Source organism: Triturus cristatus, chromosome 3_1 (genome assembly GCF_964204655.1).
Source record: "Triturus cristatus chromosome 3_1, aTriCri1.1, whole genome shotgun sequence".
NCBI lineage: Eukaryota > Metazoa > Chordata > Amphibia > Caudata > Salamandridae > Triturus > Triturus cristatus.
The window spans coordinates 21,434,860-21,461,208 of record NC_140583.1 but is presented as its reverse complement, the minus strand read 5'-3'; the positions used below and the strand labels follow the sequence as shown (position 1 = coordinate 21,461,208).

The 26,349-nt window shown below is 51.6% G+C and overlaps 1 protein-coding gene across 8 annotated transcripts in view; it reads right to left on the bottom strand.

Annotated features, from left to right (window-relative positions):
* Nucleotides 1-26,349, bottom strand: part of LRP4 (LDL receptor related protein 4) — a 507,202-nt gene that overhangs the window by 198,329 nt on the left and 282,524 nt on the right. For all 8 annotated transcript variants that reach the window (XM_085646645.1, XM_085646639.1, XM_085646647.1 and 5 more), the window contains 5 exons: nucleotides 24,568-24,693; nucleotides 23,130-23,360; nucleotides 9,946-10,102; nucleotides 7,222-7,439; nucleotides 6,291-6,467 (listed from right to left, as the gene is read on the bottom strand). In XM_085646645.1, coding sequence (XP_085502771.1) covers nucleotides 6,291-6,467; nucleotides 7,222-7,439; nucleotides 9,946-10,102; nucleotides 23,130-23,360; nucleotides 24,568-24,693 — 909 coding nt within the window. The remainder of the gene's footprint in view (nucleotides 1-6,290; nucleotides 6,468-7,221; nucleotides 7,440-9,945; nucleotides 10,103-23,129; nucleotides 23,361-24,567; nucleotides 24,694-26,349) is intronic.

The window sequence follows — 26,349 nt, the reverse complement described above, 5'->3', positions numbered from 1 at the left end:
CTGGGGGGAGCGGAGGGGAGTCATTGTGCGGGGGGGGTGGCAGAACGGGTGTTGTTGGTTTTGCCCCTGCCCTTATTGTTGTTACCCCTGTAACCACCTCTCTGATTGCCCTTTGAAAAGGTATTTTGAGGAGGGGACTTGTAGGAGGTAGAGGCGTTATCAGTGGAGGAGCCTCTGCCTGTGCCACGAAAGGACGAGCGTCGAAAGGAACGTTTGGAGGCTTGTGTTTGGAGTGCCCCCATAGACTTTGCTGTGTCTGTGTCTTTCTTCATCTTTTCGAGCGCTTCGTCTACCTTTGGCCCAAAGAGTGTTTCCTGGTCAAAGGGGTGATTGAGTATGGATGCCTGGACTTCAGGCTTGAACCCTGAGATCCTGAGCCAGGCGTGGCGACGAAGCAGGACACTGGTATTTATGGCCCTAGAAGCAGTGTCGGCTGCATCGAGGGCACACTTAATGGAGGTGTTTGTAATTAGTTTACCCTCCTGTATCAGGTCATGAGCCTTGTGCTTGTATTTTTCTGGAAGGTGCTGCATAAGAGCCTCTAGTTCGTCATAGTGTGCTCTATCATATCGCGCAAGCAGTGCTTGTGTGTTTGCAATGCGCCACATGTTTGCCGCTTGGGAGGCGGTGCGTTTACCAGACGCGTCCAGAAGTTTAGATTCCTTGTCTGGCGGTGGGGCATCTCCTGAGGATTGGGAGTTAGCCCGCTTTCTAGCTGTGGAGACAACTAGGGAATCTAGGGGAGCAGGGCCCTTTATGTAAGCAGGGTCTGTGGGTGCCGCCTTATACTTCTTCTCTATTCTAGGGTTCAGTACTCTGGCTCTGACAGGGTCTTTGAACACCTCTGTAGCGTGCTTGGTGACACCCTTAAGCATGGGTAAAATGGAAGTGGATTTGTCTTGTATATCAAATGTATCCAGTAGGAAGTCTTCTTCTACTGGTTCACTGTGCATGTCCACCCCATGGTAGTGTGCTGCTCTCTGCACTAAATGGTGAAACCCTAAGGAGTCCTCTGGAGGAGACGGTCTTGATGGGTATAGGTCGTCCTGAGGTACATTGGGTATATCAGGGTTATTGTAATCCTCCCATGGATCTGGGGTCCCTGGAGGAGTGGGATCCATTGGGGCGTCCGCCGGGTAATTGTCCGGATCCCCATCATCCGGATCTGGGGATGGGGTCGGATCGTAGTGAGGTACAGGTGGCGGAGACCTGTGAGGTGGAGGCGGTGGAGGAAGTGGAGGAGGTAGGGGAGGCGGTGGTGGGGAGGGCACTCTGAGGGGAGAAGTAGCAGAGTCCTTCCTTTTGGGTGGAGGAGGAGGAGCCGGAGCATCAAGGCGTCTTTTCTTGGTAGTTAAAGTCAAAAGCCCAGTCTTTGGATCTTTGGACAAAGTCTTTTGTAAAGGGTCTGGTGTAAACAGAGCCAATGGTGTCGAGTCGTCCGTCGGCACCGGTGATTTCGGAACCAGGGGTTTCGATGGTCTGTGTGCGCCATGCTTTTTTGAGGTCTCCGGGTGTTTCGGCGTCGAATGATGTTTCGGCGCCGGAGCGTCGGTGCCGACAGATTTGTGTTTGTGTTTGGTCGGCACCGAGTGTCCAGGCTTCGGCACCGGTGGTTTCGGAGTCGAGCTGGATTTTGCAGTCTTCGGTGCCGGATGCTGTTTTTCGGCACCGGGTGTCGGCTGGCTCGATCCCGAGCTGCCATGAGACTTTGGGAGCTTCGACACCGGGCCCGAAGGTGGGGTGATCGAAGTTTTGGTTTTGGTTTTGCCCAGGCCGGCAGGCGAGGGAGTAACCTGAGTCTCTTTGGTTTTCGGCGTGGGGGTGGGAGGGGGCATAGTACTCACGGCCCGCTGCGCTGGTGTAATGTCCTCCACGTCGGAGTCGTCGGCCTCGGAGGCGCTGACGACGTCTTCCTCCTGCTCGGTGTGTGTTTGCCCCGAAGCTTCGGCGTCGCCTCCGAAGATGTCCGGTGGAGCTGCAGAGGATGAGTGCGCCATGGTGCGTCGAGCTCTTCGATCTCGGATGGTCTTCTTCGATCGAAAAGACTTGCAGGCGGGGCAGTCTCTGGCCTCGTGTTCCGGAGAGAGGCAAAGGTTACACACCTGATGGAGGTCGGTGTGGGGAAATTTAGACCCACATTTTGGGCACTTTTTGAACGGAGTCCTTTCCATCGGCCGGGACCGGAGTCGCGGAGGGCCCGAAGGCCGGTGTCGATGTACGGGATGGAGAAAGTGCCGCTTCGAGAGATGAAGATGATGAAGGAACTCGAAAAATCGAGGATTTTCCGTCGAGGCTGGAACCGTAGAAGTTCGAAGCCGGAGCACGAAGTATCACATCCGAGCCCGATGGCGGAAAAAAACAATCTGAGGATGGAGCCGAAGCCCATGCGCAGTATGGACCGAAGGAGGAGTCACCAAACTCGTGACTTCCAAAGACTGTCCAAGAAGAAAAACAAACTGCAAACATCCGGGCCCAACACCAGATGGCGATCTATGCTAAGTGTACAATCTGCAGCTCATATGCCTCGAACCATTAGATTCCTTTGGGAAGCATCCACATCAAGGTGGTCATGGATGGACTTGACTTTATTGTAAAAGAACAGTGCTTTCTCATCGCATTGAGGTTGGGAAAGCGAGGGAGGGGACAGGAAAGCACTAGCAGCTGAGAGTTTAGTTACAACTTTGAGCAAAGTTTTCTGGCAGTTTTGGGAGCTAGAAATCTTGTCAATAAAGAAGGCTGCGTAAGCCGATCTACAAAGGGCATGATACTGCTTTAATGCTCCCAAATACCACAACTTAGCATTAGCCAAGGAATGTTTCTTCCATTGTCTTTCCAAGGTATTACAGTGTTGTTTCTCTTGTTTGAGAGAGTCAGTGAACCAGGGGGCAGGAGGATGAGTTCTGCTTATTGATCAATCTGTGTGGAAAGTACAATTCCATTTACTGGTACCAAGTCCTGCTTGGTTCTACAAATAAATATTTTTGATACAAACAATTGGTCAAGTTCAGTTGTTGAATGTGTGACATCATTTGCCGATTGGGTGTGTACAACAAATGCTCAACACTACCCTCTGATACAGCCTTACTGCTTGCCCACACTACCACAAAGAGAGTGAGGTGCTATCTAACTTTACCTCTGCCTACCTTTGGGGTTCCACTGGACTCTGTGGACACTATACTTTACTTTGGTATAGTACAGACGGATCCAGCTTCCTACAAGTGTCCTATGTGTCTTTACGAGGGGCACTCGCAGCGTATGGCTGCGAGTGTCCTATGTGGCTTTACGAGGGGCACTCACAGTGAATGGTTGCGAGTGTCCTACGTGGCTTTACGAGGGGAACACGCAGTGTATGGCTGGGAGTGTCCTATGTGTCTTTACGAGGGGCACTCGCAGTGTATGGCTGCGAGGATCCTATGTGGCTTTACGAGGGGCACTCGCAGTGAATGGTTGCGAGTGTCCTACGTGGCTTTACGAGAGGAACTCGCAGTGTATGGCTGGGAGCGTCCTATGTGGCTTTACGAGGGGCACTCGCAGTGTATGACACTGTAGGCCGTTGCAGGCTGGTGCACCAGGAGCCTTGTGTGGCTTCCGGGGTGGTAGAGTGGCTGCTATTGGTAGGCGCTGTGCGGTGCACTGTGGGCTGTAGCTATTCTTGTTTTGAACAGGTCTTTGAAGGAGTTGTCAGCAGCGTGCTGCCTGGTTTTTGTTGATGGAACTTCTGTGTGTGACCCTCTGATGACTATTGCCTTGGAGCTCACTGCTTGTGGTTTCCAGGGTTGTGCTATGTAGTCCAGTGAGTGCTGCTGTGATGTTCAGGGAGGACATTCCCTGGGGGGGCTCTCTGGAAGGCATTTCAGGTTCTTATATGAGCCTCTGAGGGTTGTTCCTGATGGTGTGCTCTGTGGCACTTTGGCGGCTGCTGCAATATGTGCGGCACTCTGGGGGCTGCAACAATAGGTGCGGCACTCTGGGGCTTCTGCAAAAGGTGCGGCACTCTGGGGGCTGCTGCAATAGGTGCGGCACTCTGGGGCTTCTGCAAAAGGTGCGGCACTCTGGGGGCTGCTGCAATAGGTGCGGCACTCTGGGGCTGCTGCAATAGGTGCGGCACTCTGGGGCTGCTGCAATATGTGCGGCACTCTGGGGCTTCTGCAAAAGGTGCGGCACTCTGGGGGCTGCAACAATAGGTGCGGCACTCTGGGGGCTGCTGCAATAGGTGCGGCACTCTGGGGCTGCTGCAATATGTGCGGCACTCTGGGGGCTGCAACAATAGGTGCGGCACTCTGGGGGCTGCTGCAATAGGTGCGGCACTCTGGGGCTGCTGCAATAGGTGCGGCACTCTGGGGGCAGCTGCAATAGGTGCGGCACTCTGGGGCAGCTGCAATAGGTGCGGCACTCTGGGGCAGCTGCAATAGGTGCGGCACTCTGGGGCTTCTGCAAAAGGTGCGGCACTCTGGGGGCTGCAGCAATAGGTGCAGCACTCTGGGGGCTGCTGCAATAGGTGCGGCACTCTGGGGGCTGCTGCAATAGGTGCGGCCCTCTGGGGCTGCTGCAATATGTGCGGCACTCTGGGGCTTCTGCAAAAGGTGCGGCACTCTGGGGGCTGCAACAATAGGTGCGGCACTCTGGGGGCTGCTGCAATAGGTGCGGCACTCTGGGGGCTGCTGCAATAGGTGCGGCACTCTGGGGGCTGCTGCAATAGGTGCGGCACTCTGGGGGCTGCTGCAATAGGTGCGGCACTCTGGGGGCTGCTGCAATAGGTGCGGCACTCTGGGGGCTGCTGCAATAGGTGCGGCACTCTGGGGGCTGCTGCAATAGGTGCGGCACTCTGGGGGCTGCTGCAATAGGTGCGGCACTCTGGGGGCTGCAAAAATAGGTGCGGCACTCTGGGGGCTGCTGCAATATGTGAGGCACTCTGGGGGCTGCTGCAATATGTGCGGCACTCTGGGGGCTGCTGCAATAGGTGCGGCACTCTGGGGCAGCTGCAATAGGTGCGGCACTCTGGGGCTGCTGCAATAGGTGCAGCACTTTGGGGGCTGCTGCAATAGGTGAGGCACTCTGGGGCTGCTGCAATAGGTGCAGCACTCTGGGGGCTGCTGCAATAGGTGCGGCACTCTGGGGGCTGCTGCAATAGGTGCGGCACTCTGGGGGCTGCTGCAATAGGTGCGGCACTCTGGGGGCTGCTGCAATAGGTGCGGCACTCTGGGGGCTGCTGCAATAGGTGAGGCACTCTGGGGGCTGCTACAATATGTGAGGCACTCTGGGGCTGCTGCAATAGGTGCAGCACTCTGGGGGATGCTGCAATAGGTGCGGCACTCTGGGGGCTGCTGCAATAGGTGCGGCACTCTGGGGGCTGCTGCAATAGGTGCGGCACTCTGGGGGCTGCTGCAATAGGTGCGGCACTCTAGGGGCTGCTGCAATATGTGCAGCACTCTGGGGGCTGCTGCAATAGGTGCGGCACTCTGGGGGCTGCTGCAAAATGTGCGGCACTCTGGGGGCTGCTGCAATATGTGTGGCACTCTAGGGGCTGCTGCAATATGTGCGGCACTCTGGGGGCTGCTGCAATAGGTGCGGCACTCTGGGGCTGCTGCAATAGGTGCGGCACTCTGGGGCTGCTGCAATAGGTGCAGCACTTTGGGGGCTGCTGCAATAGGTGAGGCACTCTGGGGCTGCTACAATAGGTGTAGCACTCTGGGGGCTGCTGCAATAGGTCGGCACTCTGAGGGCTGCTGCAATAGGTGCGGCACTCTGGGGGCTGCTGCAATAGGTGCGGCACTCTGGGGGCTGCTGCAATAGGTGAGGCACTCTGGGGGCTGCTACAATAGGTGAGGCACTCTGGGGGCTGCTACAATAGGTGAGGCACTCTGGGGCTGCTGCAATAGGTGCAGCACTCTGGGGGTTGCTGCAATAGGTGCGGCACTCTGGGGGCTGCTGCAATAGGTGCGGCACTCTGGGGGCTGCTGCAATAGGTGCGGCACTCTGGGGGCTGCTGCAATAGGTGCGGCACTCTGGGGGCTGCTGCAATAGGTGCGGCACTCTGGGGGCTGCTGCAATAGGTGCGGCACTCTGGGGGCTGCTGCAATAGATGTGGCACTCTGGGGGCTGCTGCAATAGGTGTGGCACTCTGGGGCTGCTGCAATAGGTGCGGCACTCTGGGGCTGCTGCAATAGATGCGGCACTCTGGGGGCTGCTGCAATAGGTGCGGCACTCTGGGGGCTGCTGCAATAGGTGCTGCACATAGGGCTGTTATGTGCAGCTTGGGCAGGTCTCAGAAACACACTTCCGGTGCTTACCTTCAGGCTGTCGCTGCGGGTGCAGCGTGTGGATGTCCATGGGGAAGTGCAGCTTGTTCCGAATCACCTCCTGGTTTTTGCCGGTGAACTTGTTGGCACTGTTGATGCTCTTGGTGTGCCAGTCGGTCCAGTAGAGGCTGTCCTCAAACACGGTGATGGCAAAGGGGTGTGGGAGACCTGCGGGGCAAAAAACATGACTGAGCGTGTACAGGCCTCATCTGCTCTCATAAACACGTATTAATCCCCCCAAACATAGATCGAATCCCCTAGGCCCTTCCAGCAGACCTCCACAAAGGCTAGGGCTGGGAGCGTGAACCCTACATTGAGAACCCCATCCCTGGGACCCTTTATTGGACCACAAAGTCTGAGAACAATCTTTATTAGTAATCACTCTGCACTGGCCATTGATATGAGGCTTTTGTCTGTACTTCTCCAGAGCACTGGGCCGGACAGCCAGGGTAGCTATGCCCCCCCTCTGAGACTAAAGTATCTTCAGTGAGCTCTCTGATCGGGTCAGGGCACACCCAGGATCCCCTCTGGAGACGAAGAACCCCTCAGCAGCAGTAACCCTCCCCCACACCCCCGTTACCGCCATGCCCTCCCCAGCACCTGGATACCCCTCACGGGTGACGAGCAGCACTATACAAATCCCATTTGTTTTAATGTGAAGGTGTTTGACTAGTGGAAACCTTTTTGGAGCAGGAGGAGTCCTATTTTGAGTGATATTTTATGACACATCTCCATGTTTACAATTGCGTAAACATAGCGCTTCATACCCCTGAAGAGGTGTCAAGGAGAGTTCCACGTAAAGTCAGTATTTTGGTGGCACCGAATCACACACGCTGAAGCCACACTGTGGGGCAGCAGAGTCCCAAGGCCCCCAAAACCCCAGGTGTGCTGAGGACACACCTGGCAGACTGGGGGCGTTTACCTTGGCTGATGACCGCCTTACGGTTGCGCCCATCGAGGTCAGCGCGTTCGATGACGTGGTGCTTGGCATCGACCCAGTACATGCGGTGCCCGGCATAGTCGATGGTCAGTCCATTGGGCCAGAAGAGGTGAGTGTCAGCGATGATCTTGCGGTTGGACCCGTCCATGTTGGAGTACTCAATGCGTGGTGTGTTACCCCAGTCCGTCCAGTAGATGGTGCTAGAGAGGGGCAAGGCACAGCAGTCAGAGAGGGTGGGTCACAAGAGAGAGTATGAAAGAGGGCCTGGGGGACAAAGTAGGGGAGTGTATGATACCAAGGGGGAGCAGAGAGAAGTGTAGATGGAGAGTGGAGGAGAAGAGCAGAGAACCAAGGGAGCGTGAAGAATGCAGAGGGAAAAAGATGGGGGAATATACGACTTTGTGCCTCAGACTCCACTCACTGTCCCAGATCATGCACAATCCTGCCTCAGAATCTCTTCTCACTATCCCAGATCATGCACACTCCTGCCTCAGAATCACTTCTCACTGTCCCAGATCATGCACACTCCTGCCTCAGACTCGTCTCACTGTCCCAGATCACACAGACTTCTGCCTCAGACTCTTCTCACTGTCCCAGATCATGCACAATCCTGCCTCAGAATCTCTTCTCACTTTCCCAGATCATGCACACTCCTGCCTCAGAATCTCTTCTCACTGTCCTAGATCATGCACACTCCTGCCTCAGACTCGTCTCACTGTCCCAGATCACACAGACTTCTGCCTCAGACTCTTCTCACTGTCCCAGATCATGCACAATCCTGCCTCAGAATCTCTTCTCACTTTCCCAGATCATGCACACTCCTGCCTCAGAATCTCTTCTCACTGTCCTAGATCATATACACTCCTGCCTCAGACTCGTCTCACTGTCCCAGATTGGGTATACTCCTGCCTCAGACTTCCCTCACTGTCCCAGATCACGAATGCTCCTTACCTCAGACTCTTCTCACTATTCTGGATCATGTACACTCCTGCCTCATACTTGTCTCACTGTCCTAGATCACACAGACTTCTGCCTCAGATTCTCTTTACTGTCCCAGATCACACACACTCCTGCCTCAGACTCTTCTCACTGTTCCAGATCATGCACACTCCTGCCTCAGAATCTCTTCTCACTGTCCCAGGTCACACAGACTCCTGCCTCAGATTCTATTCACTGTCCCAGTTCACACAGGCTCCTGCCTCAGTCTCCCCTCCCCTCACTGTCCCAGATCATGCACACTCCTGCCTCATAATCTCTTCTCACTGTCCCAGGTCACACATACTCCTGCCTCAGATTCTCTTCACTGTCCCAGTTCACACAGGCTCCTGCCTCAGACTCCTCTCACTGTTCCGGATCATGCATGCTCCTGCCTCAGACTCCCCTCACTGTCCCAGATCATGCACACTCCTGCCTCAGAATCTCTTCTCACTGTCCCAGATCACACAGACTCCTGCCTCAGATTCTCTTCACTGTCCCAGATCACACAGACTCCTGCCTCAGATTCTCTTCACTGTCCCAGATCACACAGGCTCCTGCCTCAGAATCTCTTCCCACTGTCCCAGAACACACAGACTCCTGCCTCAGATTCTCTTCACTGTCCCAGATCACACAGGCTCCTGCCTCAGAATCTCTTCTCACTGTCCCAGAACACACAGACTCCTGCCTCAGATTCTCTTCACTGTCCCAGATCATGCACACTCCTGCCTCAGAATCTCTTCTCACTGTCCCAGATCACACAGACTCCTGCCTCAGATTCTCTTCACTGTCCCAGATCACACAGACTCCTACTTCAGATTCTTCTCACTGTTCCGGATCATGCATGCTCCTGCATCAGACTCCCCTCACTGTCCCAGATCATGCACACTCCTGCCTCAGAATCTCTTCTCACTGTCCCAGATCACACAGACTCCTGCCTCAGATTCTCTTCACTGTCCCAGATCACACAGACTCCTGCCTCAGATTCTCTTCACTGTCCCAGATCGCACAGGCTCCTGCCTCAGAATCTCTTCTCACTGTCCCAGAACACACAGACTCCTGCCTCAGATTCTCTTCAATGTCCCAGATCACACAGGCGCCTGCCTCAGAATCTCTTCTCACTGTCCCAGATCATGCACACTCCTGCCTCAGATTCTCTTCACTGTCCCAGATCATGCACACTCCTGCCTCAGAATATCTTCTCACTGTCCCAGATCACACAGGCTCCTGCCTCAGACTCTTCTCACTGTTCCGGATCATGCATGCTCCTGCCTCAGACTCCCCTCACTGTCCCAGATCATATACACTCCTGCCTCAGACTCGTTTCACTGTCCCAGATCGTGTATACTCCTGCCTCAGACTTCCCTCACTGTCCCAGATCACGAATGCTCCTTACCTCAGACTCTTCTCACTATTCTGGATCATGTACACTCCTGCCTCATACTTGTCTCACTGTCCTAGATCAAGCATGCTCCTGCCTCAGATCTCCTCACTGTCCCAAATCACACATGCTCCTGCCTCAGATCTCCTCACTGTCCCAGATCACACATGCTCCTGCCTCAGACTCTTCTCACTGTCCCAGATCGTGCATACTCTTGCCTCAGACTTCCCTCACTGTCCCAGATCACGCACACTCCTGCCTCAGAGGCTCCTGCTATAGGATACCTTCTATTCTTGGCCCTCCTCAACCTCCACCACACTCCTATCACAGAGCCCGTTTGAGCCACTCACCCCTCCATGGGATGCAGAGCAATGGCACGCGGCTTCTCCAGGTCCTGCCACAGAAGCACCTTTCGGTGTGAGCCATCCAAGTTGGCCACCTCGATGCGGGAAGTGCCAGAGTCTGTCCAGAAGAGCTTGTCGTGTATCCAGTCGATGGCGAGACCCCCTGAGTCGGACAGAAAGAGGAGTCAGAGAGAAGGATAGATTCTATTTCAGGACCGGTGGCTCCGATTATGCTTCTCTTCCCTTACTGCCACAAACAGCGGCCAATGGAAACACGTTTTACATATATAACAACATATCCCATGATGAATTACTAATTAACCACCAATCGTGGCCCAGTAGCCCATATGAGTACAGACCACCTCATCTTGAGAGCCTCTTTCTTTGCTTCTCGGCAGTCAAGATAAGTCCCTTTATATCCATTACCATATGTTTGCTTCACAATCTCTTTACTTTCATGGTGTGTTTTCTTATACAACATAATGGTTTTATGGAGTAGTTCATGTGTTGTGGCATACCTTTGCACACGCTCGCGTTTCCACGGCACTAGTCTCTCTTTTTTCCTGGTCTCGCTTCACGACTTGGAGGGAGTATGCACATTCCTTACTGGGGTTTATCACCAGGGCCGGACTGGCCATAGTGGGCACCGGGCGTTTCCCCAGTAGGCCGCTAGGGTGGGGGCCCATTTTGGCCCCCTGAGGGGCCGTTTTTGTTACCGAGGGTCAGCAATATCACCCCCTGAAACAAAATCGGCCAAAACCGGCCCTCGCAAACTGCTCGGCTGCACTCCCCCTCACCCCGGAGGGGGTGGGGGTGGGGGGGGGGCTGAGCAGTTTGCCAGGGCCGGTTTCTGCTCCCAGTCCGGCCCTGTTTATCACAGTATGTTTTCCCTGGTTCAATTGAGTTAGTTTCTTGTAGGTTTTTTCCTTGTTCTAGAAGGTCCGTTTAGGACCTGACGCAGCTCTGACTAGCTGCTTCTATTGCTCGGTGCCTCCCCTAATCGGGCCCTGTAGGAAAGTGGGTTTCTGTTGCAGTAACCCAAGCACTTTTTGCCAGACTACTGATGCATTTTCACTTGATGTGCCCTGGGTCCCTGCCAATCAGGGCCTGTGTTCTTTCCTCAAAACAAAACCCAATTGGCATCTCTGGCCACAGGTCAGCCTCTGGTAAATGGTACCACAGGTACCCAGGGCACTGTGACCAGGATAGACCTCTAAGGGCTGCAGCACTTGCTGTGCCACCCTTAGATGTCCTGTACCCTGACACTCACACCCTGCCTTTGCAGGCTGCGTGTTTTTGTGCAGAACAAAGTGAAGAGTTGACATGGCACACATCCCTGTGTGCCATGCCTACAACCCACTGTCCTGGCATAGATCACTCCCCCCTCTGGCTGGGTGCACTATACCAGTGGTGAGGGTGCAGGTGCATGACCCTGTACCCCTACAGTGTCTAAGCCAATTCTTAGACATTGTTAGTGCAGTGCTGGGAGTTTGTCATTATGAACTCCACAGTGCCATAATGCAAACACTGAAGACTGAGAAGTTTGGTATCAAACTTCTCTGCACATTAAACCCACACTGATGCGGGGTGTGAGATTTAGTGAAAAATGCACAGAGGGCATCTTAGAGATGCCCCCTGAACAACGACCTGGATGTATGATTAAACAACTACTGTCTAAACAACGAATTCCTTAACCACGAAGGCTAAACCACGAGCAATGCCAAACCACTACATTGTTAACAACGAGTTCCTAAACCACTAAAAATATTCAATTTGCTCATTACCCAATAACACCACTTCCCTTCCCTTCCCTGGGGTGGGTACACCCCCTATTATACCACCAACCAGTGGGAGGGGTACAAGCCTTTCACTGGTTGGCTGGGTCCACCCATTTGCAAGATGGCAGGGACTGAGAGTTGTGTTTCACCTCACCTCCCCCACCTGAGGGTTGGAGTTGGCAGAGGTGGGCACACCTCTCTTCCTCACTTGTTTTTCCTGCCGGTTCTCCCGCCCAAAGTGGGGGTCAGAACCAGTGGGGACCAGTTGCTGAAAGCAGCAGGTGGCCTAGGGAAGCTCACAAAGGTGGCAAGCATTTGAAGCTTCCCCTTCGTGGACCCTGCCCATCCTGGGGGAGGAGACTTGGCACCTCGTCCCAGGATGTGCATTGTTTCAGGCCCCTGAGAGAAGCAGGCTCGCGATCCAGGGGTCCAGAAACATATTTGGTGGTGGCAGCAGAAAGCAGCCCCTCAGCTTGGACACTAGTGGTAGGTCATTCTTTAGAGGGCATCTCTAAGATGCCCTCTGTGTTTCATTAAATCCCACACTGGCATCAGTGTGGGTTTAATGTGCTGAGAAGTTTAATACCAAACCAGTGTGGAGTTCGTAATGACAAACTCCCAGCACCATATACTCCTAATGACAGCACTGCACTTACAATGTCTAAGAATGGACATAGACACTGTAGGGGTACAGGGCTCATGCACCTGTACCCTCACCACTGGTATAGGGCACCCAGCTAGAGGAGTGACTGATCTAAGCCAGGGCAGTGGGTTGTACGCATGGCACACAGGGATGTGTGCCATGTCGACTCTTCACTTTGTTCTGCACTAAGACACTCAGCCGGCAAAGGCAGTGTGTGAGTGTCAGGGTCCAGGGCTTCTAAGGGTGGCACAACAAGTGCTGCAGCCCTTAGAGGCCTTCTCCGGTTACAGTGCTCTGGGTACCTGTGGTACCATTTACCAGAGGCTGACCTGTGGCCAGAGATACCAATTGGGTTTTGTTTTTTATGCAGATTTGGGGAAAGAACATAGGCCCTGGGCACCTGATTGGCAGGAGTCCAGGGCACACTCAGTCAAAGTACATCAGTTCAGCAAAAAGTGGCGGCTACCATGCAGAAAGAGGGCACTTTCTCACACAGGTCCAAATCCTTCCGCTGTCCTTCCCAGACCGTAGAATTACTGGGGTTTGTGATCGACTCTCCGTCAGCTCAGCTGAAGCTCCCCACGACCAAGTTATGGGACATAGGAAGAGGAACTCAAATCGGTCTTTGCTGTTAGACAGTCTCCCTGCGGGCGATCGCTTGCTTGGGTGGTCTGTTAACCGTCTTCATTCGGGCAATATTCCCAGGTCCCCTTAACTGCAGGGCCCTCCAGAGCTTGAAAATCCAGCATTTAAGCAAGGGCTTGGCTTACACAGATCAGGTACCCCCGACGGAAGATGTGAAAGAGGAACTCTGATGGTGGCTGGGACATGTAGATGTGTGAAACGGCAGACCCATCTTCGGGTCTCAGCCAGAAGTAGTGATAGAGTCAGACGCAAGCTGGTGGGGTTGGGGAGCGCGGGTGGAGACGTCTTAACAGGCGGCAGATAGTCTCTCCAAGAGTTCGAACTCCATTCCAATTGCTTGGAGCTTCTGGTGAGGACCTTTGCCATCAGGACTCTCTCCCCCCCAAGAAGATGTCTTGCTGCATCCTCCTCAGGAAGGACAACATATATGCGATGAGGTACATCAACAAGTTGAGGGACACAAGATCATCCTGCTAGTGGAGATAGCCCAAGACTTTTGGCACTATTCCTAAGTCACAAGATATCTGTGGTGGTGGAATACATTCCGGGACAATCCAACGAAGTGGCGGATTGTGACTCCAGATACCTGATAGATCACAGTGATTGGCAGCTCCATCCTTGTCGATGCAGTTTAATCCAGAATGTTTGGGGTCCCTGCAAGGCGGACCTCTTTGCCTCCAGACTAAACCACCAATTGGAGGAGTTCTTCAGTCGGAGGCCGGATCTGTTAGTAAAAGGGACGCACGCTTTTTCTCAGGACTGGACAAGAGTCATGAATTATGCCTTACTCCCCATTGGCAATGATCCCCAGGGTAACAACTAGGATCAGGCGGCACATAGTGGAGGTGGTGCTTGTCACCCCGGTTTGGAAGGTGCAGCCTTGGTTGCCAGTCCTTCTGGGGTTGATGGTCAATCTTCCTCTCCTTCTTCCTTGGTCTCAGATGATGCTCCAGGGCCCTCGGGGTAATTGCATCCATTGGTTGTATCTGAGCAGCTATCCTAGATGGCTGGGCCCCCTCCACTATGAAGAAGTATTCTTCGGCATGGAGATGTTGGATGGACTGGTGTTTGGAACGCGATGGATCCCCTGGCAGCAGACATTTCCCACATAGAGAATTGCTTGACTCAGACAGCTACAGAGGGTTTATCATACAGGTCGGTGAACAATTTTCATTCTGGTATTTCAGCGGGACACGCCACAAGCTTAGGGCAGCTGAACGTTCCTGGAGATCCAAGCTCTCCTCGGACCAACTAAAACTCCTCAGAGATGTTAGGAGACTCTACAACAAACAAATCAAGAGTGCCAAGGCAGACTACTTCAGACACCAACTCGATCAAGCTGCTAACCGCCTCAAGAAACGTTTCGAGTTGGTCAAACAGCAATCAGTGGTAGCTCCAAACCACCCTGACTCTGGAGGCCGCCCACCCTCATGCGACGAACTTGCTGCTTTCTTCACTGAGAAATCAAGACTTATCACCATTGACCTAGCCTCGAAGAAGGCTCTACTGCCATCCTCCGAGTCCGCAGCACCCCTGACCTCTTTGAAAAGCGCAATCCTACCAGCCTTTACACCAAGAACAATGCCTCATGGGGCTCCTTTACCCCCTTCTGTGAAAGAGACATCAACAAGATTCTTCAGACTATTAACCCATCTAACCACTTCAGTGACCCGTTGCCTCCGGCCATCTTCAAAGAAATCAAGAATGCCCTCATCCCCATCTGGACAAGGATTGTTAACGCTTCTCTATCACATGGCACGATCCCCGACTGCCTAAAAGCAGCTCAGGTATCACCTATACTAAAAAAACACTAATGCTGACAAAACGGATCTCAATAACTTCCGCTCCATCTCCAACATCTCATGCGTACAATCCCAACTTTGTGCTCACATAGAGACTTTCCATCTCCTGGACCAGCATCAATACGGCTTTCGGAAGGGGCACAGTACTGAATCGGCTCTCACTCACGTTATGGATAACATTTTAAAAAATGCTTGACCAAAATGAATCCTGCCTTCTGATCCTCCTTGACCTTTCCTCCGCATTCGATACGGTTAACCACGACAACCTCCTATCCACTCTGAAGAACAGGATGGGCTTCTTGGATCGCGTGTTGCAATGGTTCTCGTCCTTCCTCCACCACAGATCACAAAGAGTCAAGGCAAACCACTCCCTCTCCCAGCCCTCTCCAGTTCACATGGGGGTCCCCCAAGGGTCCGCCCTATCTCCTATCCTCTTCAACCTTTTCTTGGAACCATTAGCTAATTCACTAAATTTCACAAACATTCTCTTCCATATGTATGCGGACGATACGCAACTCTATTTGAAAATCTCATCCCCTGAGAACTTAACGGAGAAACATCTCCTGCTCAACACCTCCAAATCTGAATTCCTGCTCATCTCTCCTCCGAACCACATCCCCAAGCCAAACCTTTAGCTGAAGCACCTCACTGCTTTCAACTGCACCCCTCTCGTCATAGACTCAGTCAAATCTCTTGGAATCCTCCTGGACAAGCACCTGAATATGAAAAATCATATCAGCAATGTGTGTAAGGGAGCAAACCACTCGATGAGGACACTTGGAAACATCAAACCATTTCTTCCACAAACTGATTTCAAGCAGGTGGTCCAAGCGCTGGTCTTGCCGAGGCTAGACAGCAGTGCTACTCTCTGTGACCTTCCCAAATACACCCTGGCTCCACTAAGGGCATCACTGAATGCTGCGCCAGACTGGTTACAGGTACCAAACGCAATGAGCGCATATCCCCAGTCCTAAAATCTCTTAAATGGTTGCCCTACGAAGCTCGAATTCAGTTTAAGATTGCCGTTCTGACGCACAAAGCCCTTCACTTCAAAACCCCCAGGTACTCAGCGCAAAAGCTTGAATTTTCCTCTGATGGGAGAGCCTCTAGCAGTGCTGACACTCTACTCTTGAAACCACTCATCCTTAGGAAAAAGAGAACTTGTCACCGAGCCTTCTCCGGCGCCGCCCCAAAAATATGGAACTCTCTTCCACCGGAAGTACGCAGAATCTCCTCAACGACTGACTTCAAACTGGAAGCCAAAAGATTCCTAATGAATACATTCTTACCTTCATTGGGCTAGGTTCACCTGCTCGAAGTCATTGATCCTACAACCATTCTACCATTAGTTGATACTGCTCGTCTCTACAGCAGAGTATGCCCCCCTTCGCAGCCCGCTATATACATGTTTATTGTATTACTCTCGGTGACTCAATTTTCCTGTAATTATGCGATCATTCTCGTTTCTTATTATTACTTGTTATCGATATTGCATTTATGCCCTTTCTTCCATCCTATTGTAAAGCGATCTGATATCCTTCAGGATCTTGTTCGCGCTATATAAGACGTTATAAATAAATAAATAAATAATAAGTTGGTGGAAATGCACCCTGTCATCTGAAAGCTTCTTAAAGGCATCAGGGTTACTAATCCTCGCAGGTATAGGTATTCCTTTTTATTGGCCATGACTTTAGTCTTAAACCTTCCTGAAAGGTGGCTGGCTAATGACCACTTGGCTAGGAAACAGTTATCGGCTAAACTAGCGATGCTTTTATGTCTCTCTGCGTGTAGAAGGACTTTGGATGTGAGAGTTCTGGACATGGCAGGTAGAGTATTTACTTCTGAAGGAGCTTCCATTACTACTACTGTCGGGACAAAAACTTTTTCAAAGTCTTTTGGTAACTCTGGTCAGTGGTTGATTGCTTTACAGAAAGCTTTTAAACCAGTGCCATTGGGCACTATAGCCAGGTGGTTAAAATCTGTGATGGCAGAGGCTGGCATAGATACTCGGGTGTTTGGGGCTCATTCTGTTCGGGGTGCTATGGCCTCCAAATCCTTTATGTTAGGCTCCCTATTCAAGATATCATGAAGTCGTCTGACTGGTCATCTGATTCTACTTTTAAGCAATTATATTACTAACCACTGAATGATATGACTTCAGGGATATTCAATAAGGTATAAACTAGCATCATTGGAGCCTCCGGTCCTGAAATAGAATAAAAAAGTTGCTGTTATTTGCGCCAATAATTTTCTAGTCTATTTAGGACACTGTGGCAAGGATTATCCCACCCAAGAATATCAGTCCCTGATTTGGAATGTCACAATTTGATTGTACGTCTTTCATTGGTTCCCCTGCCACTCTTCATCCCTCTGGGGTATATGGCTATTATGGTGCCCTATTTCTTTTGTAGGCTCTGATCAGAAGACGGATTCAAAACGGTCTAATGTTGTTTCCTCAGTTGCCGCTTAGAGATCCTGTTGCTGGTCGAGCTGCTGCTCGCGAAATGATGACGCTCGAGGGAGGTGTCTCTTCGACTACTGTTGGTCATATTTGCTGTTCACATTTTTATGGACTGTTCTGAGCAAAGAAAGAGGCTGTCAAGAGGGTGTGGACTGGACTTAAAAGGGCTTCTGGGCCATGAATGGTGGTTAATCAGTAATGCATCATGGGATATGTTGTTATATTATATATGTAAAATGTTATTTCATCGGCTGCTGTTTATGGGCAGTAAAGAAAGAGAAGCATAATCCTCGCCCCGTGTCCTTTATAGAATTGAACGTTCCTGCTGCGAATGCTGGCAAATGTTTTATTCCCCTCCGCACATCAGTCGGGAGGATATCAGGGGAACAAACTGCTGGCAGCAGAATGAGAAGGTTTACCCACACCATGCTATCCTCCCTTCTCGCACTGGTGGAGATGTGTTCATTTTCCACACAGCTTCCTCTCTCAGAAGAGAAGGGGGCGATGGGGGGCAATCCTAGAGAGATGTTTGGGTTGGGTCATGCCCAATCTGGAGAAGCTGGCAAACCAAAGCCCGGATCCTTCATAGCTGTTCACCTACCTGCAGTCAGAGCTCTGTGTTGCCCTTACGCCCCTCCTCGAAGCAGTGCTCGACAGCTGTTAACGTGTGTACCCTGTAACATCACTTGTGTGTGCTTACTGCTCGGTCTTAAAAATAAATACACATCTTTTGGCATTGTGACTGACCATGTCTGCTTAAATGGTATGTGCATTTCCCAGCCCAGACATGATCCAGAGACTGTGCTCTGAATTAGGGGCTCACATTATACTCCAACATTTTTAAGAGTTTAGGGGGACTTCAAGAGTTTGGGTAACACAATTGTGGGCACTACTAGACAGAAAGAGAGAGAGAGGTAGGGAGCAGTTCAAACAAACAAAACAGAGTGACACTGACTGCTGACAAAACCATAGAGTCAGAAAGGCGAGAGACACTCTAACTGACAAAACTATAGAGTCATAAAGGGGGGGGCACTATAACTGAAAAACCACAGGGTCAGAGGGAATCTGGGACAAGGGCCATCACCCAGATACCTTCTCAGGACACTGACATTTGTACTGCACATAGAGGGTTTTTGCCAAACACAAATCTCCCTTCTGTGTGGGAGTAAGTGCATCTAGATCCCAAGACAGGGGGACTCTAAATACGAAAGATGACACAAAGTGTGGCGGACAGACTAGCCCTCTCTTTGTTAATCGTTCCTAGTGCTCAGACTGTTTTTGTCACACAACATGGCTGAGCAAAAGCTGGAAACAGTGTAGAGATGTTTGTAGAGAAGAGATGGCACACCGAGAATACTCATGCACCAGGCTTGCAGTGAAGATGTAGGATTTTATTTCTGTGCTTTGACGCTTTGGACCAAGCCTTGATTTCAGACAGGTCACCCACGTCTCATACTGCGTTGCTGCCACTGCGCTGCTGTTTATAGGAGCACACTGCCCTGCCCCCTATAATTTCAGAAGGTTTGCTCTATAATGAAAAGTCACGTTGCACACAGCTGAAACAAGTGCCAAGCACAATGCTGGCACATTCTTGCTGCTGTTGCCTCTATGGTACATAGGCTAGAGCAGGCGTGTCTACTATTTTGGAGTGAAGGTACCACGTGGGGGCTGCTATGATAATACCAATCTGGAGACAGGGAGAGAATTCACCTGTGCTCTCAAGCTATACCACCCACCTCCTGCAGCTCTGGATACTCATCCACCCTTCCCCACCTCCTGCAGCTCTGGATAGTCACCCACCTCCTGCAGCTCTGGATAGTCATCCACCCTTCCCCACCTCCTGCAGCTCTGGATAGTTGTGAGAAAGTGGGTTTCTGTTGCAGTAACCCCCCCCTTTTTTTGCCTAATAGCTGATGCACTTTTCCTTGTTGCGCCCCGGGCTCCTGCCAATCAGGTGCCCAGGGCCTGTGTTCCTTCCCTAAAATACAAACTCATGTCAGCCCCTAGTAAATGGTACCCTAGGTACCCAGGGCCTTGTGACCAGGGAAGGCCTCTAAGGGCTGCAGCACTCATTGTGCCACCCTTAGAGGCCCTGTACCCTTACACACACACACTGCCTTTGCAGGCTGAGTGTCTGGGTGCAGGACAAAACAAAGAGTCGACATGGCACAGTCTCTGTGTGCCATGCCCATCTCCTACACTGCCAAGGCATATGTCAGCCACCCCTCTGGCTGGGTGCCTTATGCCTATGGTGTGGGCACAGGAGCAGGAGCCCTGTGCCCCTACAGTACCCAGGTCCATTCCTGGGCACTGTAAGTACAGTGCTGCCATTTAGGAATACATGGTGCTGAAAGCTCGTCAAACACGAGCTCCACAGCACCATAATGGCAACACTGAAGACTGGGAAGTTTGGTATCAAACTTCTCAGCACATTAAACCCACACTGATGCCAGTGTGGGATTTAATGTACTAAGCACCCCAGAGGGCATCTTAGAGATGCCCCCTTACAGCTAACCTACAATCCACGTCTGCTCTGAGGCTGCCCTGGCTGCCACACAGCAGACACGTTGCTGGACCCCTGGGTGGGAGAGCCCCTGCTCTCCCGGGCCTGCAACAATGCACATCCTGGGTGAGGTGAGAAATCTCCTCCCCCAGGATGAGCAAAGGGAAGCTTCAAAGGCATGCCGCCAGTTGGAGTTTCCCCAGGCCACTGCAACCCCCCACTCTGGCGGGAAGCTTGGCCGGAAACCCCATACAAGGACAGGGGATGTGCCAGCCTGCCCACCCCACCCCTCAGGTGGGGGAGGCGAGGTGAAGCACATCTCCGGGCTCTCGCTATCTTGAAGATGGGAGGCCCTACCCTATCAGGATTAGGCTACTGCCCCCCTCCCACAGGAGAGAGGCAGGATAGGGGGTGTACCCACCCCAGGACAAGGACCCATTGGTCCCTGGCCTTCACATACCTGTAACGCCCCTAAATCTAGTATTTAGGGGCCCCCTGAACCTTCCTTCCCCAGATTCCAGATAGAAAACTACAAGAAGAGCAAGAAGAACAAGGACCTGCCCTGCAGCTGCTAAAAAGAGAAGAGGACACCAACTGCTTTGGCCCCAGCCCTACCGGCCTGTCGACTCTCGAACCTGCACCAGCGCGGCATCTCTCGTGGCCAGCAACCTCACCAACCCCAGAGGACCTGGCTACCTTTTGGCTCTAAGCCCCTGGGTCTCCCATGAGTAGAGGCTCTACTCAAGAAACCTATTTTTTAACCCCTGGCAGCAGCCCGGAACCGCGGACCCAACACACTCTGCACCAGCCAAGCCTGGCCAGTGCCGGAGTGAACAAAGACCCTGAGGACGACCCCACGGCGACTGTGACCCCGAGTCCGGCACCCAAGGACCCCCCTCGACATCTCGGAGGAAGCCTGCAGCCTCAGAACCAAGTGCCACCCCAACCGCGATTAACAAGAGGGTAAGATTCCCGACGTCAAAAGGCACCCCTGCAACCGGCGCCCTGCGGCCCCCTGTGCCCAATCCCGGGGTACCCACCTAACCTACAACTACCCAACTTACCTCTCGAAGTGGTGGTGGCACCTGAAACATCCTCGTCCCCGAGCCTGCAGCCTTTTTCCAAACCGGAACATTCCCATTGATTTCCATTGAGCGCCCGAAGGCTCAAAAGCACCCTGCACCCAGCCGCCCGAGTGGCCCTGGCAGTGCCCTCTCTGCACTAACCTACTTCCCCACTTGCCCTGAGTAAGTGACCAGGAGCCCAGCTCCCACAGCCGCGTGGCTTGCCAGACAGCAGCCACCAACCAAGGCCCCCCTATCCCTCTTAGGATAACATTGGGCCTAACTCTCTCTGCACCCGGCCGTCCTGAAACCGCTGAGGGTGAACCAACTGTACCTACCTGACACTGGGGGACCCCTGAGTCCATGCCCGGAATTTCAACTCTGCCAGTCGAGTACTTACCCTTAAACCGCTAACTTCATTTTCCTCATAGGGTAACATTGACTGGCTTTTTCTTGAAAAATCTTCTAAGTGTGAACTTTTCAAAACTGCAAATATTCACTAAAAATCAGCCAAGTGACAAAAACGAATTTACTCACCTGCTCTTAGGTGAGCTCCCAGTGCTGGATCTTGGTGCCCAGCCCTGACTCTGAAAAGTGTCCACAACTATACTTACCTCTAACCCATTTTTCTCCCATAGGAAACCATTGTCTGCTTTTCTGTGAAATTTCTTCTAAGTGTCTACTTTTGCAAATTTGAAATATTCTTCTAAAATCGTACCAATTCTGCAAACGAAATTACTTAACTGTTTTTGATAAAGACCCCAGTCCTGGGTCTAGGTACCCAGTCCTGGATTACTAAAGTAACGATAAAGTACTCTACCTGCAATCTGAATTTCTTGCCATAGAGATCCATTGAATGTTTTCTTTGAAATATTTTCTAAGTGCTAACTTTTGAAATAGCTAAATATTATTTAAAAATCATCACAGTTATTAAGTCGACTTTCATCACTTGATTCTGAATACTAACCCAGGGCTGGATCTAGGAGCCAGACCTGGAATTCCAAAAGTAATCTGAAAAGTAATTTATTACAAATAACCTGAATTTACCATTGAGCTCAATGCATTGTTATGTTTAGGAAATAGGATTGTTTATTGCAACCAACTGTGACTGTTTACAAAAATGTATTGCTTAAGGCAAAAGTATTTATATTCAACCTCTCATTCTGAGAAAGTATATTTGTATCCCCTTTGTGGTTCTAAAAATAAAACAAGCATATATTTTATATATATAAACCATTGGCCTAGAGTTCAGTTATTGAGTGTGTGAAACCATTTGCTGACTGAGTGTGTACAATAAATGCTTTACACTGTCCTCTGGTACTGCCTTACTGCTCGACCAAGCTACCACTTTTGAGAGTAAGGTCATACCTGACTTTGACCTCTATCAGCCTCTGGGGGACTGTGGACTCTGTACACCCTGTACCTATTAGGGAACAGTATATACAGAGCCACTTTCTCACAATAGTCACCCACCTCCTGCAGCTCTGGATAGTCATCCACCCTTCCCCACCTCCTGCAGCTCTGGATAGTCATTCACCCTTCCCCACCTCCCACAGTTCCGGATAGTCACCCACCTCTCCCCACCTCCTGCATCTCTGGATAGTCAGCCACCTCCCGTAGCTCTGGATAGTCATCCACCTCTCCCCACCTCCTGCAGCTCCGGATAGTCATCCACCTCCCGCAACTCTGGATAGTCATCCACCCTTTCCCACCTCCTGCAGCTCTGGATAGTCACCCACCTCCCGCAGCTCTGGATAGTCACCCACCTCCCGCAGCTCTGGATAGTCACCCACCTCCCGCAGCTCTGGATAGTCACCCACCTCCTGCAGCTCTGGATAGTCATCCACCTCCCGCAGCTCTGGATAGTCACCCACCTCCCGCAGCTCTGGATAGTCACCCACCTCCCGCAGCTCTGGATAGTCACCCACCTCCCGCAGCTCTGGATAGTCACCCACCTCCCGCAGCTCTGGATAGTCACCCACCTCCCGCAGCTCTGGATAGTCACCCACCTCCCGCAGCTCTGGATAGTCACCCACCTCCCGCAGCTCTGGATAGTCACCCACCTACTGCAGCTCTGGATAGTCATCCACCTCTCCCCACCTCCTGCAGCTCCGGATAGTCATCCACCTCCCCCAGCTCTGGATACTCACCCACCTTTCCCACCTCCAGCTGCTCCGGATAGTCCTCCACCTCTCCCCACCTCCCACAGCTCTTGATAGTCATGCACCTCCCACATCGCTGGATACTCACCCGCCTCTCCCCACCTCCCGCAGCTCCAGGTAGTCATCACTCACCTGGACTCTCCAGTCCTGTGGAAACCACTTCCTCCACATTGCTTCCATTCAGGTTTGCCCTCATGATGCGGTCCAAGGTGACGTCCGACCAGAACACGAGCGTGTTCCGATGGTGAAAGTCCAGGGCAATGGCATTCTCCAGGTTGTTGAGCAACAGGGTGTACTCCGAGCGGTGGGGGAGCACCTGCCGGATGTCGATACGGTTGGCGAAGAGCAAAACTGGCTCTGGCCCTGGGGAAGAAAGAGTAGGCGATGCACAGTGACGCAGAGCAGCAACATTACCCAACATTCCCATGAAGTCCTCCAGAGGATCCCCCATTGACCCACCGGGGAGGGAGGGAGGCCATGTGAATTAAAGACTGGTGACATACACAGCGCTGCACAACAGTGGCATAAAAACATGTCAGTACTGGACTTTGCCCGGAGGTTTGTCAGTGACCCTTCTGTAGTGGGTGAGGGGGATCCAGAGCAAAGGAATTTTATCAGAATTACTCGCAATCTTTCATCAAGAAATCTTGTAGCGGGAGAGCGTAGGATTCCAGAGTCAAGGGACTAAACAGCCCTGACCTTCCTCTAATCTCCTCTGCAGACCTTATGGAATGCATTTTCTATTCCATTCTACATGGTACAGTTGTAGACGAGGCTTTCTCACACATGCGTTGGAATATATCTGATAGTCCTGAAAGCTTTTCATAGGAAAGCTATCATTCAAGCCACTTCAGGTCCCCAGCATCAGAAGCAGGGAATGTTATCCCTTGTAGCCTCTTAAATGCTACGGTTAAGGTAGTCTGGTCTTCAACGCAGACAGCCCCAATGGTATGGAGGACGTACGTGACCATCTCGTCCTTAGCACTCAAGGGTTACACGGAAGAGGCCGAGCGCACTTGAGTGCCTCCAGCTATATGAAATATTGCAGAGTTTGGAGTATGCTCTGTCCTCGGTGTTCCCAGGGCATTCGTGCTGTGTTTCTTTTATCAGGTTTATCATGACTGGGTACCTTTATTTATTTGAGGTTATACTGTTGCACCGGTGTTTGCATTGCAAATGTCTTCTATGTGAATATGGTGCCGGGTATTGGGGGGCTCCACATCATCTGAAATGGGTTCTTTTCATCGTCACCCGCCTCTGGTTTTTTGAAAAACACAGACTCCAGCTACAGGGAAACTCCACTTCCTTGAGGAAGGGCTCCCAGAGTCCAGAAGCACTTCAAGACATGAGCAAACACAGCATAACCCTCCCCATGCTGAAATACAACCACACCCCTTGTGCATTGTGCTTTAGGGAGCAGAACAGCTCAGAGACTCCACACTCCACTGTCCGCTCCAACTCAAAAGCTCATCCCAACCACACGACCTCAAGTCCATCAGTTGAATAAACCCTTGCAAAGCCCTCTTTCCGCCCATGCTCCTGAGGGTAGCTCCTTTCTGTTGTTCCTTACCCAGAGCTTTGCAGCTGCGCTTGTCTGGGCGCAGTTCGTAGCCCGGCTCACACCAGCACTGGAAGCCCCCATCCGTGTTACTGCACCCCTGGCTGCAGTGTCCATCCTCTGCGCACTCATCAATGTCTGAGGAGAGATGGGCAGCAGTTATACCACAAACACCAGCACAGCTTGGAGCGGGAATGCAGACTTCACAGTGCCAACATCAAAGAGGGCATTCTCTGCCCAAAATCATACGTACCACCCAATGTACGGTGCAGTCTCTGCCCAAAATCATACGTACCACCCAATGTATGGTGCAGTCTCTGCCCAAAATCATACGTGCCACCCAATGTACGGTGCAGTCTCTGCCCAAAATCATACATACCACCCCAATGTACGGTGCAGTCTCTGCCCAAAATCATACGTACCACCCAATGTACGGTGCAGTCTCTGCCAAAAATCATACGTACCACCCAATGTACGGTGCAGTCTCTGCCCAAAATCATACGTACCACCCAATGTATGGTGCAGTCTCTGTCCAAAATCATACGTACCACCCAATGTACGGTGCATTCTCTGCCCAAAATCATATGTACCACCCAATGTACGATGCAGTCTCTGTCCAAAATCATACGTATCACCCAATGTAGGGTGCAGTCTCTGCCCAAAATCATACGTACCACCCCAATGTACAGTGCAGTCTCCGCCCAAAATCATACGTACCACCCAATGTACGGTGTAGTCTCTTCCCAAAATCATAAAAGCCTCTGTCTCCAAATCATTGGATAAGATCTGACCTGAAGTAAACTGCACCTCAAAGCAATGGACATGTAGCACTTCAAAACAGGAGCCAGGCTTGGTCCAAAAAGAAGTGATAAGTTCCCCACCACTGCGGAGGGACAAACTCCTTTCCAAAACAGGAAGCAAGCATAGCCCAAACACATGTCACAGCCTTCCCCCCTCCCACGAAAGTAACACACTTAAAAATGATAGGATGGTCCATCCCAAAATCAATGGTCTGAGCTCTTACATGACAAGAGGAAGAAAACTGCACCTCTTGTGCGCACACTGCCACCCCCTTTTGAGCCTGCGGGCAGTATCCTCAATATCCCGCTTACACGTCCTAGGCTACATCTTTCAACTCTGGCAGGAGTGACAGACATCCATGAGCCGTGCGAAGACCCATAATCCCGGTCCCCAACCCTGCGCCATACTCAGGGCCTAATTTAGATCTTGGTGGACAGGTTACTCCGTTGCAACGGCGACTGTTATCCCGTCTGCTGTAATATAAGGATTATGTTACTTACTCTGTAAGCATTTATTTTACAGAGTTTTATATAGCGCAAACTTGACCCGAATCAGGTATCAGAGCGCTTTACATAGCACCAGTTGCATTACATGAGGACACAATCATTTTTGTTAGGCACTGGAAGATTAAGTGATTTGCCCACACTCACAGGATGTTCAGCATCATTGCCGAGACTTGAACCCAGTTCCCCAGATTTGAGGTCGACCGCCCTAGCCATTAGGCCAACTCCTCTCCCCATCTCCTCATCTGTTCTTGACATGTAGTGCTGTAGACTCACATGCTTTGCATGAGTCCGCCATCCAGTGTTGGGCTCGGATGATTACAAGTTGTTTTTGTTCCAAGAACTTTTCTTCAAGTCATGATACTGTGTGACTCCTCCTTTAACTATGCATTGTGAAATGCTTGATTTTGAAACTGCCTTTCCCATGCGAGGAGGGGCAAAGGCAACAAAAAATGGTTTTATTTTTATAAATGATTTAGTCCCGTCAATA